The 17,090-nt window shown below is 46.0% G+C and overlaps 2 protein-coding genes across 2 annotated transcripts; both read right to left on the reverse strand.

Moving 5' to 3' along the window:
- Nucleotides 1–627: 627 nt before the first annotated feature.
- LOC129401776 (putative olfactory receptor 7A2) lies at nucleotides 628–1,602 on the reverse strand. Its single transcript, XM_055124629.1, has one exon. The coding sequence runs from the start codon at nucleotides 1,600–1,602 to the stop codon at nucleotides 628–630; it is 975 nt and encodes a 324-aa protein (XP_054980604.1).
- A 7,099-nt stretch (nucleotides 1,603–8,701) lies between these two features.
- LOC129401777 (olfactory receptor 7A10-like) lies at nucleotides 8,702–9,667 on the reverse strand. Its single transcript, XM_055124630.1, has one exon. The coding sequence runs from the start codon at nucleotides 9,572–9,574 to the stop codon at nucleotides 8,702–8,704; it is 873 nt and encodes a 290-aa protein (XP_054980605.1). The 5' UTR covers nucleotides 9,575–9,667.
- Nucleotides 9,668–17,090: the final 7,423 nt, after the last annotated feature.

Here is a 17,090-nt window from a genome sequence, read left to right on the forward strand (position 1 = left end):
GGGTGGGGGGGAGATGGGATTGGGGAGGGTGGGAGGGACACTGGGTTTACGGGTGGTGGAGAATGGGCACTGGTGAAGGGATGGGTTCCCAAACTTTGTATGAGGGAAGTATAAGCACAAAAGTGTATAAATCTGTAACTGTACCCTCACGGTGATTCTCTAATTAAAAATAAATAAATTTAAAAAAATAAATAAATAAAAATCTAACAATAAAAAAAAAAGAAACAGTCAGGAGAAAACCATTAGATTCTAGAAAGATCCAAAGGCTTAAGAGGAACAATATACACTGAAAAATTTGAAACCAAGAAAATAAAATTCCAAAGATGGAGAGATCTTACAGTGGATAGGGTGCTTGACTTACACGTGGCCCACCCAAATTTTATTCCCTGGAATCACATATTCTTGGGCGAGCACCAACAGGAGGAGATTCCTGAGTACAGAGCTGGGATAGAGCCTGGAGCATCGTCGAGTAGGAACCAAAAACTGAAAAGAAAAAAAAAAGAAAAGAAGAAATCTCCAGACAATCAAGGGAAGAGCTAGTCCTGTGTCAGTGTCTGAGCAAAGAGTCCCCAGTTCTTAGTGAAGCTCAGTGCTACAATCCCTGGAAAATCTTTAGTGAAGGACAATTTATCGTTTTTCAGTTCCTTGCACAAAAAACGTTCTCAGGGCCCTCTGGATGTCCTTGTTCCGGAGGCTGTAGATGAAGGGGTTCAGCATGGGGGTGACCACCATGTACAGCACCGAGGCCACGGCACTTGGATATGCCCTTTCACTCACTGCGGAGCTCAGGTACACCCCCAGACCTGTGACATAGAACAAGGAGACCACGGAGAGGTGGGAGGCACAGGTGGAAAAGGCCTTGTACCTGCCCTGAGTGGACGACATGCCAAGGATGGAGGAAATGATCTTGGAGTAAGAGTAAATAATACCGAGTAGAGGTACCCAGCCCTCCAGGACAGAAAGACAGTACATGACCAGGTTATTCAGGAAGGTGTCAGAACAAGCAAGTTTTATCAGCTGGTTGAGTTCACAGAAAAAGTGAGGGATCTCCACATCAGGGCAGAAGGACAGACGCAAGGACACCGAGGCTTCCATGCAAGAATTTAAGAGACTCAGCACCCAGCAGCCCAGCACCATCCTGCCACAGAGGCGGGGATTCATGATGACTGTGTAGTGCAGGGGGTGGCAGATGGCCACAAAGCGGTCATAAGCCATGATGGTCAAGAGGAAGTCGTCCAGACTTATGAAGAGGACGTAAAAGAATATCTGGGTGATGCAACCTTCGTAACTGATGGCTTTCCTTTGTGTCTGGATGTTCACCAGCATCTTGGGGATGGTGGTGGAGGTGAAGCAGATGTCCACCAGGGACAGGTTGCAGAGGAAGAAGTACATGGGCGTGTGGAGGCGGGGGTCTGAGCTGGTGGCCAGAATGATGAGCAGGTTCCCCAAGACTGTGGTCAGGTACATGGACAGGAAGATCACATAGATGAGGGGCTGAAATACCGGCTCCTGGGAAATTCCCAGGAGGAGAAACTCTGAAATGTGGGTATCGTTTTCCGCTGCCAGAGTCTGGGTATAAGTCCAAGAAAGGGGGATATGCATTACTCAGTTTCATGTCTCTGTCTGACTCACAGATCTGAAAACTACAATGTACATTTTGAAGTCAAGAAATATTATTGGATCTTGAGGACTTTTTTAGAACCATTCACTCATGCCCCTTCTTGAAATTTCCCAGGTCACCTCTTAGATGAAATTGAGTTGAAACTAAATTGTTCTCTATAGAGAGTTTGCATAATAATTTTCCATGTCTTTTAAAAAAACAAACTGAAAAAAAACCGAACACATGCCATATTTAGGGTTTCACCTAAGAAATGAACTTGAGAACCTGAAGTATAAATGTTTCTACAGTAACCCACACTTGAAAATTTGCCACAAGGGGTGATGGGGGGAGGGCGTCTCGGATAGAGAAAGGACCACTATGATAAAGATAGTTGGAACTGATGACTCTGGACAAGGACTGAGTGCTGAAAGGAATTAAAGGGACAAACAAACATAATAGCCTTTCCGGTAAGGGAGGAGGGGGGCAAAGTCCCTTCCATAGAGGCAGACTGGGGTACTGATGCTGCTGGGCAGGAGGGAAACTAGAAACTTTGGTGCGGGGAGTCGTACACTGGTGAAGCGTCAGGTGATGGAACATTTTATCACCCAAATGAACAACTTTGTAACTGTGTATCTCACAGTGATTCAATAAAATTAAAATACAACCTACACCCCCCCCCCCGCAATGTTTCTACAAATCAGTGACAGGGAAATATATCTTAGCAAATTATGTTCTTATGAAATGATTCAGCTGGGAACACTTTGTCAGAAGGAAAAGAAAACAGAGAAAAAGGTGACAGTGGTATTATTTTCATGGATAACAGGGAAGTCCACTGTCATGGGGGCACTGGACAGAGTGCCTGGTGGAGGCTGGAGAGAACGTGTTTGTGTGTTAGTCGAGTGTCCTGAGGCCGGAGCAGACTTGAAAGACACTGAGGAACTTGAGGGTTTCATCTGCTGAAGTGAAAGAACGTGAATCAATAAAGGTTTTGAGCGGCCATCGTGTTCCATCTATAGTCTACTTTCAGCACGCATCTCCCATCCCATGAGGGTCCTCCAACCAAACTTTACTTGGTGTTCCCTTCTCTATCTCAGCTGCCTTTTCCCCCAACGTGTGAGGCTGACTTCAACACCCAAAAGGATAGAGAGAACAAAAGGGAATTCCTTGCCACAGAGAGGCGGGATGGGGTGGGTGGGGGGAATGGAGTTTGGGAGTGGGAGGGATAATGGGTTCATCTCTGGTGGAGAATGGAACCTGGTTGAGGGATGGGTTCTCGAGCATTGTATGAGTGAAACAGAAGCACGAAAATATAAAATCTGTAACTGTACTCTCACGGTGATTCACTAATAAAAAATAAATAAAAAACAAAACGTGAATCCTGTTTCAATGCTAAGGTGAATGATGACTTAGGTAGAAGCTTACCTTGAGGGCGGGAGTCCTCTCCCTGCTGAGCACTCGGTGTGAGGCGCTTCTTCAGCTGCAGGATGAGTCTTTTGCTCCTCATGAGTGAATCTCAGGGGCCCACAGAGTTAAGCACATCTCCTCTATCTCTTGAATTGATGAAGTTCTGGCCCCTGTATGTAAGAATATGTAAGAATTCTTAAGAATTCTCTTAAGAATATGTAAGAATTTCGTTGATGTGCTCTCTCTCCCCTTCCTTGTCTCTCCCTCTCTCTCTCTCATGCACACAAGCATGCACATGCTAACAGGTGAATGTTCTTAGCTTTGATTCTCAATGTCTTTCCCACACATCTCAGCCTTATTATTGGCCTCACCTGTTAGGCTCCCCGAGTATCCCTTTGACACCCGGATTCTTCTTGTGGATGCAGATAGTGGGGACAAAAGCCCTGACTCTGACCGGTTCAGCAGGAGGTAGAGAAACACCTTCACCTGGAAAGAATTAGGAATTAACCCCACATCAACACAGTTCGTTTGCTTCCAGTGTACATGGAGTCACATTGAGAAACAGGGATGTGAACTTTAATGCTCTCTCCATCCACTCATTACACTCAGCTCCCTCTTGGTACCTCAGTCCCTGAGCCAGGCTGCCCCGTGGGTAAACACTCCTGGACTGACAGAAATTCTTCCTAATGAGTATCTTCCCCCTCGGGAGCTCATTGAAGAACTCAAGTTTTCTTCCTCTTGCTCCACAAATTACCTCCTTTCCATGTCTCTAAATCTTCAGTCCCCACATGGATGTAATTTTTTCTCCACAAATCAGCTGAAGAACGCTTCTGAATTAAGTCCTTGGATGCTTCAAAGTATTGGCTTATTGGTGCATACAAGGCTTAATGGCGCCTGTAGAAATTTTCTCAACATAGCAGGACATCCGAATCATCTCTGAACAAAACATTGGCCTGCATTTGGTGGCTTTTGTGGCATCTCTGATGGAAACAGTGAGGAGGTGCCAGAGAGATAGGACAGCAGGGAGGGAGTTTGCATTGCTTGCGACTTACCCAGGTGCAATCCCCAGTATCCCATTGGGTCCCACGAGCACTGCCAGGAGTAATTCCTGAGTGCAGAGCCAGAAGTAACCCCTGAACACTGCTGGGTGTGATGCCAAGAAAGAACAAATAAATGAGGAATATTGTTCTTCAATATCACACGAGAAAAACCTCCCAATATATAATTTTTTTACTTAATTTCCCAAACAATGCAGTCCATTCAGCATCATTTTATGAGCCCTAAACTTATTTCTAGAAAGTCTAGTCCTAATAATTCTTAGTGGGAAGGTTGTACATAAGGTGCTGGTTTCAAAATTTTGAAAAAGCTGCATTTGAACCATAATGCCCAAAAGGAGAAAGAGAGAGAGAGAGACAGAGAGGAAGAGAGAGAGAGAGCAAAGACAGAACAGAGAAGACAGACGGGGCGAAAGAAGAAAAGTGTGTGCTATAGAGATAGACAAGAGGATGGTGACAGGAGGGAAACTGGGGTCATTGTTGGTGGGACATGTGCACTGGTGGAGGGATGGGGAGTGAAATTGTTTGAGTGAGACCCAATCATAGACCACTTTGTAACTGTGTATCTCAAAGTGATTCAATAAAAACAAATTGGAAAAAAGAACCTGTCAAAGCTGCGTTTGTTGAGTCTGACGATGAAGAAATGGCTTTGACGTGGGCCTTTGTGTGGCCCCCACCCATTCTGGAATAGAAAAGGACCCAGATTCCTCCGAGAGAAAGTGAACCCGGGAAGTTCCGAGTGTGGGTTTCTCAGCCATGCCTGACTGGGCTCAGGGATCACTCCTTGCGGTGCTTAAGGGACCATATGTTGCCACGGATGGAAAATGATCTGATACTTAGAGAGCAAGTATTTCCCCCCTCACATCCCCATGACCTATATAGTTCCATTCCCCTATCCTGAGATATTTTGGTAAAACTTTCATGAGTTTTTTCAAAGCCTAGCACTGTAGCATTGTCGTCCCATTGTTCATCGATTTGCTCGTGCAGGCACCAGTAACGTCTCCATTGTGAGACTTGTTGTTACAGTTTTGGGCATATCGAATATGCCACGGGTACCTTGCCAGGCTCTGCCGTGTGCAGGATACTTTCATTAGCTTGCCAGGCTCTCTGAATGGGACGGAGGAATCGGACATGGGTTGGCCTCATGCAAGGCCAATATCCTATGTGCTGTGCTATCGCTGCAGCCCTTCAAAGTTCTAACATCGGAAAATTCGAAATATGTTTTCGGAGTGATGGTGGTCGTGGTGGTTTGACCCCCCACTGGCAGTTTGCAGGGATTACACCAGGCTCTGTGCTTAGGGGTCACTCCTGACAGGGGTCAAGGGATCATTTGTGTGAGCGATTGATTGTGGGTCAGCCCCACGAAAGTCAAGTTCCATAGCAGATGTAGTGGCTCTTTTTCCTCAGAAAATATATGTTTGGGCCGGAGCGATAGCACAGCGGGTAGGGCGTTTGCCTTGCACGCGGCCGATCCGGGTTCGATCCCCGGCATCCCATATGGTCCCCCAAGCACCGCCAGGAGTAATTCCTGAGTGCAAAACCAGGAGTAACCCCTGAGCATCGCTGGGAGTGACCCAAAAAGCAAAAAAAAAAAGAAAAAAAAAGAAAATATATGTTTTAGCTTGCCTGCTTTGGGGGAAAGCTACTTTAGTGAAACTCAGAGTTTAGTCTTGCTCTGTGCTTTGGAATCACTCCTGAAAAGGGTTGGGAAATACTATGGGGTGCTGGGGGTTGAACTAGGCTGGCCACAGGGAAGATAAATACTATCCCTGCTGTTCTATGTCTCTACCCCCAGATAATGTGTGTGTGCTTTTTAATAATTTGCTTCTTGGTCCATACCTGGTGATGCTTAGGGCTTACATGTCAGGGTCCTGGCCAGTTGACCCCGAAAAACTGGAGAATGATCCCCAAGCTGCCGGACTTACTCCCTATGAGAGACAGAGTGGGAGAGGGAGAAGCCTCTGCCCAGTCCCTCTGTTCATCGCGGACACCCCACCGCCGCCACCGAGGAAGAACCACGCAGAGGGGGGAGAAGTAGAGGTCAAGGAGCTCTCATTTTATTAGCTCTCACATGCTATATTTATACACAATTTCAGGGCGGCTTGGATATTGTGAACACCTGGTTATCAACACTTGTCATGTACACTTTGCTGGGCCCTTTACAGATGTTAGCTAATGATTTATGTTTCCCGCTTCTCAAGGCCGGATATGTTAGCTCAGATAAGTGGTGACTTTCAGGTTTCATACGATTATCTCCTCAACCAGAGCGCCTTTCTGGGTGGAGTGCTGACACAGGGCCTTGGGCCCCTGTGAAGAGAGCCTGCTCCTGCTTCTAAGGGCAGGGAATTTGGCCAGGGTCTCAGGCTGGCTGCTGAGACTCCAACATTTACTCCTTGCTCTGCATTCAGGAGTTACTCCTGCAGTGCTTGGGGAACACTATGGCATGCTTAGAATCGAACCTGAGTCAGGCTATGCAAGGCCAATGCCCTCCCCGCTGTGTTATCGCTCTGACTATATATGTTTTTAACATATTAAATACTGCGAAAATACATCCACCAAACCAGGCGAATGTAACAGATAAATATTTATTTACAAACAGTTATGTAAGGGGACTATGATTAAGCCACTCTAAACATTAACTTCCCTTTGCAATTTCCAAGGAAGACTCTTTGTACATAAAGAAGACAAAGTACATAGGGAACTGCAGCCTGTTTATTACGAATTATTTGAAGATAAAGAAACCATCACCACACACAGCATCACAGATAGCCTGATAGAGACTCAGCTCTGTGGAAGACCTGCAAAGAGAGCAACAGAGCCCAGAAACCCCTTCCACATCGTGCTTGAAGTAATCAAAGCATTAGATGAGATCCTGGTATCTTGTGCTTGGTATTCGGCAGGAGAGAACTGGACCGGATGGTCCAAGGAAACCAAGGTGGGAAACTCAGAGGATAATCTCTTAGGAGCTTTTGCACGAAGCTACGGACTCAGCTTTTATAGTTTCTGTGTTATTTTAGAAAATGATATTTCATCATTCTTAGGATTCATTCTAAAGGCAGGTATTTATATGCAGATACTTATTTGGGTAGGAAACTGGGCAGAACATAACCAACATAACTGTTCAGTTCAAGAAACAGCCAGGAGAAAACCATTCGATGCTAGAAAGAGCCGAAGTTTAAGAGGAACGGCATACACTGGACAATTAATTGGAAGCCAAGAAAATGAAATTTCAGAGCTGTAGAGATCATACAGTGGGTAGGGTGCTTGCCTTACACGTTGCCCACTCACAGTTTATTCCCTGGAGTTCCATATGCTTGGGTGAGCACCAGCAGGAGAGGATTCCTGAGTGCAGAGCCGGGAGTGAACCTGGAGCATCGTCGGCTGGGACACAAAAACTGAAAGGAAAAAAAGAGAGAGAAGGGAGTCCAGCCTCCAGCCCGCCCCTGCTGCCAGAAGTCACGCCCTCAACCCACCCTTGGCGCCATCTTGCCACAGTAGCCAGCAGTGAAGAATCCGGGCCTGCAGGCACCGCAAGCCAGAGAATCCTCTGACCTCAGACCGGGTCAACCACACTGGGGTGCCAGACATTAAGGTGTAGCCAACCCGCCTTCTGCAGATAGAGTCCCGGCGACACTGAGATTTTACTAACATGGCTCCAGTATGTGGGACTGGGATATCTCTCCAAACCACGTGGCCACTTAAGCGGCCGTGTGACCATTCCTGATATACAAAACAAAAACAAAAACAAAAAACCCACACTCAGGAATGACTCTGCTACCCCTGCGTGTCCATTATCCCAGAGGCACAGAAACCAATCTCAGAATGCAGCGGCTGCTGGCAGTTATACTCCTAGACAGTGAACTGAGTTACGACCCCGTGCAGCCCTGGGAGGGGAAGGGTTTCTGTCCCTTAGCCTTTTCTCCTTTGCATGGCGACCACTACTATACAGAACCAACTGCAAAGAAAGGTAGGAGCTTTCAGTGATGTGACACATGGGGAATCTAGCGATGCGGGGCGGGTGGCAGAACCAACCCTGCCTCATGCCCAAATGAGACCCTGAGTGGTCGCCCATGAACAGCTCCTCTGCTCCTGAACAGCCATGTTTCCAGAGGCACACAAAGCAATATTGAATTACAGCTGCTGCTGCCAGAAATACCTCTGGACTTAATACCAGAAACCCAAAACGGGGCGGCTGCTTTCATAACCGTGCAACATCATATGCTCTTTGTTATTGACAAGAAAAACATACAATCTAATGATGCCATTCCAACACGTATGAGTATTGAGGGAAAAATTCCAAGTAATGATAATGAGTTTTCTGTCGAAAATTGAATGTAATCAAAGTAAGGAGAGAATGAAGTGAAAATCATCTGCCACACAGGCAGAGGGAGAGTAGGAGTGGGGGTATGCAGGGATTCTTGGTGGTGGAATATGTGCACTGGTGAAGGGATGGGTGTTTGAACATAGTATGACTGAGGCTTGACTAAGAAAGCCCTGTAAGTGTTCTCACGGTGACTCGGTTAAAAAAATAAATTATCAAATGTAGGAGAGAAAGAAGGAAACTCCAACAATCAAGGGAAAAGCTGGTCATGTCTCAGTGTCTGAGAAATGAGTTCCGCGTTCAGAGTCAAGCCCAGCGCTTTCATCCCAGGAAAGTCTTCAGTGAAGGACAATTGGCCTTTTTGCAGTTCCCTGCACAAAAAAACGTTCTGAGGGCCCTCTTGATGTCCTTGTTCCGGAGGCTGTAGATGAAGGGATTCAGCATGGGGGTGACCACCGTGTACAGCACCGAGGCCACGGCACTTGTATATGCCGTTTCACTCACTGCAGAGCTCAGGTACACCACCAGAGTTGTGACATAGAACAAGGAGACCACAGAGAGGTGGGAAGCACAGGTGGAAAAGGCCTTGTACCTGCCTTGAGCGGATGCCACACCATGGATGGAGGAAACAATCTTGGAGTAAGAGTAAAGAATACCGAGTAAAGGACCCCCACCCAGCAGGAGAGTTGAACAGTACACGACCAAGTTATCCAGGAAAGTATCAGAACAGGCAAGTTTTATCATCTGGTTGAGTTCACAGAAAAAGTGAGGAATCTCCACCTTAGTGCAGAAGGACAGATGCAAGGACACTGAGACTTGAATGCAAGAATTCAAGAAAGTCAGCACCCAGCACCCCAGAACCAGCAGCCCACAGACGCGGGGGTTCATGATGACCGTGTAGTGCAGGGGGTGGCAGATGGCCACAAAGCGGTCATAAGCCATGACGGTCAAGAGGAAGTCATCGAGACTTATGAAGAGGATGTAAAAGAATATCTGGGTGATGCAACCTTCGTAACTGATGGCTTTCCTTTGTGTCTGGATGTTCACTAGCATCTTGGGGACAGTGGTGGAGGTGAAGCAGATGTCCACCAGGGACAGGTTGCAGAGGAAGAAGTACATGGGTGTGTGGAGGCGGGGGTCTGAGCTGGCGGCCAGGATGATGAGCAGGTTCCCCAAGACTGTGGTCAGGTACATGGACAGGAAGATCACATAGATGAGGGGCTGGACTTCCGGATCCTGGGAAATTCCCAGGAGGAGAAACTCTGAAATGTGGGTATCGTTTTCCACTGCCAGAGTCTGGGTGTAAGCCCAAGAAAGGGGGACACGCATGACTCAGTTTGATGTCTCTGTCTGACTCACAGATCTGAAAAATACAATGCACATTTTGAAGTCAAGAAATACTACTGGGTCTTGAGGACTTTTTAAGAACCATTCACTCATGCCCCTTCTTGAAATTTCCCAGGTCACCTCTTAGATGAAATTGAATTGAAACTAAATTGTTCTCTATAGAGAGTTTGTATAAGAATTTTTCATGTCTTTTAAAAACACAAACTGGAAAAAAACTGAACACATGCCATATTCAGAGTTTCACCTAAGAAATGAACTTGAGAACCTGAAGTATAAATGTTTCTACAGTAACCCACACTTGAAAATTTGCCACAAGGGGGGAGGGCGTCTTAGATAGAGAAAGAACCACTATGATAAAGATAGTTGGAATTGATGACTCTGGACAAGAACTGAGTGCTGAAAGGAGTTAAAGGGACAAACAAACATAATAACCTTTCCGGTAAGGGAGGAGGGGGGCAAAGTGCCTTCCATAGAGGCAGAATGAGCAGCTGGGTGCAGGGCAGGAGGGAAACTGGTACTGGGATTTGTACACTGGTGAAGCATCAGGTGATGGAACATTTTATCACCCAAAATGAACAACTTTGTAACTGTGTATCTCACAGTGATTCAATAAAATTAAAATACAACCTACCCCCCCCCGCAATGTTTCTACAAATCAGTGACAGGGAAATATATCTTAGCAAATTATGTTCTTATGAAATGATTCAGCTGGGAACACTTTGTCAGAAGGAAAAGAAAACAGAGAAAAAGGTGACAGTGGTATTATTTTCATGGACAACAGGGAAGTCCACTGTCATGGGGGCACTGGACAGAGTGCCTGGTGGAGGCTGGAGAGAACGTGTTTGTGTGTGAGTCGAGTGTCCTGAGGCCGGAACAGACTTGAATGACACTGAGGAACTTGAGGGTTTCATCTGCTGAAGTGAAAGAACGTGAATCAATAAAGGTTTTGAGCGGCCATCCGTGTTCCATCTATAGTCTATTTTCAGCACGCATCTCCCATCCCATGAGGGTCCTCCAACCAAACTTTACTTGGTGTTCCCTTCTCTATCTCAGCTGCCTTTTCCCCCAACGTGTGAGGCTGACTTCAACACCCAAAAGGATAGAGAGAACAAAAGGGAATTCCTTGCCACAGAGAGGCGGGATGGGGTGGGTGGGGGGAATGGAGTTTGGGAGTGGGAGGGATAATGGGTTCATCTCTGGTGGAGAATGGAACCTGGTTGAGGGATGGGTTCTCGAGCATTGTATGAGTGAAACAGAAGCACGAAAATATAAAATCTGTAACTGTACTCTCACGGTGATTCACTAATAAAAAATAAAATACAAAGAACGTGAATCATGTTTCAATGCTAAGGTGAATGATGACTTAGGTAGGAGCTTACCTTGAGGGCAGGAGTCCTCTCCCTGCTGAGCACTCGGTGTGAGGCGCTTCTTCAGCTGCAGGATGAGTCTTTTGCTCCTCATGAGTGAGTCTCAGGGGCCCACAGAGTTAAGCACATCTCCTCTATATCTTGAATCGATGAAGTTCTGGCCCCTGTTTGTGTGATTCTCTTAAGAATATGTAAGAATTTCGTTGAAGTGCTCTCTCTCCCCTTCCTTGTCTCTCCCTCTCTCTCTCATGCACACAAGCATGCACATGCTAACAGGTGAATGTTCTTAGCTTTGATCCTCAATGTCTTTCCCACACATCTCAGCCTTATTATTGGCCTCACCTGTTAGGCTCCCTGAGCCTCCCTTCGACACCCGGGTTCTTCTTGTGGATGCAGATAGTGGGAACAAAAACTCTGACCCTGACCGGTTCAGCAGGAGGTAGAGAAACACCGTCACCCAGCATGAGTTAGGAATTAACCCCACATCAACACAGATCCTTTGCTTCCAGTGTACATGGAGTCACATTGAGAAACAGGGATGTGAACTTTAATGCTCTCTCCATCCACTCATTACACCCTGGTCCCTCTTGGTACCTCAGCCCCTGAGCCAGGCTGCCCCGTGGGTAAACACTCCTGGACTGACAGAAATTCTTCCTAATGAGTGTCTACCCCCTCGGGAGCTCATTGGAGAACTCAAGTTTTCTTCCTCTTGCTCCACAAATTACCTCCTCTCCATGTCTCTAAATCTTCAGTCCCCATTGGGTGTAATTTTTCTCCACAAATCAGCTGAAGAACGCTTCTGAATTAAGTCATTTGATGCTTCAAAGTATTGGCTTATTGGTGCATACAAGGCTTCATGGCGCCTGTAGAAATTTTCTCAACATAGCAGGACATCCAAGTCATCTCAGAACAAAACATTGGCCTGCATTTGGTGGCTTTTGTAGCATCTCTGATGGAAACAGTGAGGAGGTGCCAGAGAGATAGGACAGCAGGGAGGGAGTTTGCATTGCTTGCGACTTACCTAGGTGCAATCCCCAGTATCCCATTGGGTCCCACGAGCACTGCCAGGAGTAATTCCTGAGTGCAGAGTCAGAAGGAACCCCTGAACATTGCTGGGTGTGATGCCAAGAAAGAACAAATAAATGAGGAATTTCGTTCTTCAATATCACATGAGAGAAACCTCCCAATATATAATTTTGACTTAATTTTCCAAACAATCCAGTCCATTCTACAACCTTTTATGAGCCTAAACTTATTTCTAGAAAGTCTAGTCCTAATATTTCTTAGTATGAAGGATGTACATAAGGTGCTGGTGTCAAAATTTTGAAAAAGCTGCATTTGAACCATAATGCCCAAAAGGAGAAAGAGAGAGGGGTGGGACAGAGGAAGGGAGAGAGAGAGAGGGGCAGAGGGAGGGAGAGAGAGACAGAGAGAGACAGAGAGAGACAGATCAAGGGAGAGAGAAGAATGTCTGCCATAGAGGTAGACTGAAGGGGATGGCAGGAGGAAAACTGTGGTCATTGTTGGTAGGACATGTGCACTGGTGGAGGGATGGAGAGTGAATTGTGTGACAAAGACCAATCATAAACCACTTTTTTTTTGTTTTTGGGTCACACCCAGGCATGCACAGGGGTTACTCCTGGCTTTTTACTCAGGAATTACTCCTGGCGGTGCTCAGGGGACCATATGGGATGCTGGGATTAGAACCCGGGTTGGTCGCGTACAAGGCAAACTCCCTACCCACTGTGCTATCGCTCCAGCCCCGATCTTTTTAATTATTTTTTATTTATTTATTCTTTATCATGAACCACTTTATACTATGTATCTCACAGTGATTCAATAAAAACAAAAACAAATGGCAAAGCTGCGTTTGGTGAGTCTGACGATGGAAAAATGGCTTTGACGTGGCCCTGCATGTGGCTAGCCACCCACACTGGGATAGAAAAGAACCTGATTCCTCCGAGAGTAACTGAACCTAGAAGTTCCTGGTGTTGGTTTCTCAGCCATGCCTGACTGTGCTCAGGGAAGACTCCTTGCATTGCTTGAGGACCATATGTGGTGCCTAGGAAGGGACCTGATCTAATGCTTAGAGAGCAAATGTCCCCCACCCCCCGATCTACATAGTTCCCTTACCCCTGGGATATCTTGGTATTAGTTTCATGAGAGTTTTTTCAAAGCTCTTACATCGGAAAATTTGATATTATGTTTTCGGTGTGACGGTGGTCGTGGTGGTTTGGGTCAGCACTGGCAGTGCTCAGGGCTTACTCCTGGCTCAGTGCTCAGGGGACATTCCTGGCAGGGGTCCTGGGATCATATGTGTGAAAGTTTGATTGTGGGTCAGCCCCGTGAAAGGCAAGTTTCATAGCCAATGTAGTGCTCTCTTGCCTCAGAAAATATATGTTGTAGCTTGCCTGCTTTTGAGGGGGACGCTACTTCGGTGAGACTCAGGATTTAGTCTTGCTCTGTGCTTCATAATCATTCCTGGAAGGGGTTGGGGAACACTATGGGGTGCTGGCGATCGAATCTAGGCTGGCCACAGGGAAGACAAATACCCTCCTGCTGTTCTATGTCTCTGCCTCCAGATAATGTGTGTGGTGTGTTTTTTAAAAATTTGCTTTCTGGGCCATACCTGGTGATACTTAGGGATCACCCCTAGGTCTGCACTCAGGAATTACTCCTGGCAGTGCTCAGGGAACCCTATGGCATGCTTAGGATCAAACCCGTGTCAGCCTCACGCAGGCCAATGCCTTCACCACTGTACAATCGCTCCGGCCAATATATGTTTTTAAAATATCAAATACTTAGAAAATACATCCAAAAGTCTGGTGAATGTAACAAATATTTATTTAAAAATAGTTATGTCTTTCCGGCCCCGTGCGAGATCGACCCAGGAGGCAACTGAACCACTTTGGACACGAGCGGCGCCCCCAAAATGTCTCCAAACTGTGTGCTCGGAGCTTCTGGCCCAGGCGCTGCCAGCGAGTGATGCAATTACCAAAAGAATTTTCCCTGGACTTCATATAGAAATCCAAAACCGCACGGCTGCAATAGCAGCCGCGAGACCTAATATCTCTTGATTGTCAGCAACGTGTAAATGTTCCTTTTGGCAGGGCTTAACGTGGGGGGAAACTCCAAACAATAGTACTGAGTTTTTTGTTGAAGGATAAAACATTGTAGCGATAGAATTTTAGGCAGAATTTTCCCTGGACTTTATATAGAAACCCAAAACCGCGCGGCCTCGGCAGCCTAATGTCATCTAATCATCAGCAATATGAAATGGTTCCTTTGTAATGGGTTGGACTTTGGGGGGACCATAATAGGGTTAAAGTTTGTAGCGACGTGTAATTTCTGGCTGTACTTTCCCTGGACTTATACAGAAATTCAAAGCCGCGAGGCCGCTGCCATGGCCGCGCAACCTATTGTCATTTAATCATCACCAATATGAAATGGTTCCCTTTTAACGGGTCGGACTTTGGTGGGAAATCCTAACAAGAATAGTAAGTCTTTTGCTGAAATATTGAAGGCTACCAAAGTGGTAGCCATCTCTATAGACTGAACTAAGCCATATCCCCACGCTGGCTGAGAAGAAATATCCTTCTTTCTCGGGAAGAAACGCGCCGTGGCGTTAACCATAGTATGATGTCCATTAAGCTGACATGGACCTGGTGGCATGGGAATGGGATACAAGGGAATAAATTATTATGTACTTGGAACAGCGGGACGCTGGTGGAATCTTGAGCCGGGGCCGATACCAGCGTATTACTTTTGGTTCCAGAAACTGCTTGCAGACATTCTACCAGACTATCAACTAAGCCAGAGCCCCACGCCAGCTGATGACGGGAAATAACCATCTTTTTTGGTTTGTTTTCCCTTTGTCAGGCAGCGTGGTGATTACTAAACAGGCATGATCTCGGTGGCACGGGACGAGGGGGGAAAAAAATAGAAAAGTTATGTAACAAACAGCGGGACTTAATATCTCTACATTCTCAGCAATGGAGAGCCATCAAATGCTTCCTTGACAGTGGGACTGTCTTCTCTTTTTTTGGGGGAAACCCTAGCAACAATAGTGAGTTATGTGTTGAAACATGGACTGTAACCAAGATAAAGCGTAAACGAAGTGAAACTTATCACTTACAAGGGCGGGGACTGGGGGGGCGGAAGGTATAATGGGGTGGTTGGTGATGGAATATGGGCACGGGTGAAGGGAAGGGTGTTTGAGTATTGTATAACTGACATAATCCTGTGAACTATGTAACCCTCCACATGGTGATTCAATAAAATTTAAATTAAAAAAAACAAAAAACAAAAAAAATACTAAAAGAAATCCTTCCGCAAAAAAAAAAATAAAATAAAAATAGTTATGCAAGGGGACTATGGTTAAGCCTTTCCAAACTTTAACTTCCCTTAGGAATTCACAAGGAAGTCTCTTTCTACATAAAGAAGACAAAGTACATGAGGAACTGCGGCCTGTTTATTATGAATTGTTTGAGGACTGAAGAAGCCATCACTATACACAGCATTACAGATGAGCCTTATAGAGACTCAACTCTGTGAAAAACTCACATGAGACCATCAGAGCCCAGAACCCTCTCCATATGCTACGAATAGTAATCAAAGCATTAGATGAAATCCCAGGCTTCTCAATATGTTGGTATCTTGCAGGAGAGAACTGGACCAGGTGGTCCAAGGGAACGATGGTGGGAACTAAAGGGATAAGCCATTAGGAGCATTTGTACGTAGCTACAAACTCAGCTTTCATAGTTTCTGTGTTATTTCAGAAAACGATATTTCATCACCCCTAGCACCTATTTTAAAGGCAATATTTTATGCACATACATATTTGGGTAGGAAAACTGGGCAGAACATAAGCAACATAACTCTTCAGTTCCAGAAACCGCCAGGAGAAAACTGTTAGATGCTAGAAAGAGACGAAGGCTTAAGAGGAACGACATACACTGGAGAATTTGAAGCCAAGAAAATAAAATTCCAGGCCTAGAGAGATCCTACAGAGGGTTCAGCGCTTGCCTTACACATGGTCAAGCCACGGTTTATTCCCTGGAATCCCATATGCTTGGGTTAGCACCAGCAGGAGGGGATTCCTGAGTGCAGAGCCGGGATTGAGTCTGAATCATCATCGGATGTGACACAAAAACTGCAAGGAAAAGAAAAAGAGAGAAGGAAACTCCAGACAATCAAGGGATGAGCTAGTTGTGTGTTACTGTCTGAGCAAAGAAACCGAAGTTCTTAGTCAAGTTCAGAGCTGAGATCCCAGGAAAGTCTTCAGCGAAGGACAATTGAACATTTTGCAGTTCCCTGCACAAAAAACGTTTCCAGAGCCCTCTGGATGTAATTGTTCCGGAGGCTGCAGATGAAGGGGTTCAGCAAAGGGTGGCCACTGTGTATAGCACTGAGGCCACAGCACTTGGATATGCCCTTTCACTCACCGCGGAGCTCAGGTACACCCCCATGCTTGTGACATAGAACAAGAAGACCACGGAGAGGTGGGAGAAGCAGGTGGAAAAGGCTTTGTTCCTGCCCTGAGCGAACGTCATGCCATGGATGGAGGAAATGATCTTGGAGTAAGAGTGAATAATACCGAGTAGAGGAACCCCACCCAGCAAGAGAGCTGAACAGTACACAACCAAATTATTCAGGAAAGTGTCTGAACAAGCAAGTTTTATCAGCTGGTCGAGTTCACAGAAAAGGAGAGGCATCTATCTACACATCAGGGCAGAAGGACATTTCCAAGGACACTGAGACTTGCATGGAAGAATTCAAGAGACTCAGCATCCAGCACCCCAGGACCAGCAGCCAACATAGGTGGCGCTTCATGATGACCGTGTAGTGCAGGGGGTGGCAGATGGCCACAAAGTAGTCATAAGCAATTACGGTCAAGAGAAGCCATACAGGATACCAAAGAGGATGAAAAAGAATATCTGAGTGGTGTAGCCTTTGTAGCTGATGGCTTTTCTTTTCAGTAGGATGTTATGCAGCAT

The sequence above is a fragment of the Sorex araneus genome, chromosome 2 (genome assembly GCF_027595985.1).
Source record: "Sorex araneus isolate mSorAra2 chromosome 2, mSorAra2.pri, whole genome shotgun sequence".
NCBI classification, from domain to species: Eukaryota; Metazoa; Chordata; class Mammalia; order Eulipotyphla; family Soricidae; genus Sorex; species Sorex araneus.

Coding starts and splice junctions, on each gene's coding strand:
- LOC129401776 (XM_055124629.1), bottom strand. CDS start 1,602: ATGCATATCCCCCTTTCTTGGACTTATACCCAGACTCTGGCAGCGGAA.
- LOC129401777 (XM_055124630.1), bottom strand. CDS start 9,574: ATGTACCTGACCACAGTCTTGGGGAACCTGCTCATCATCCTGGCCGCC.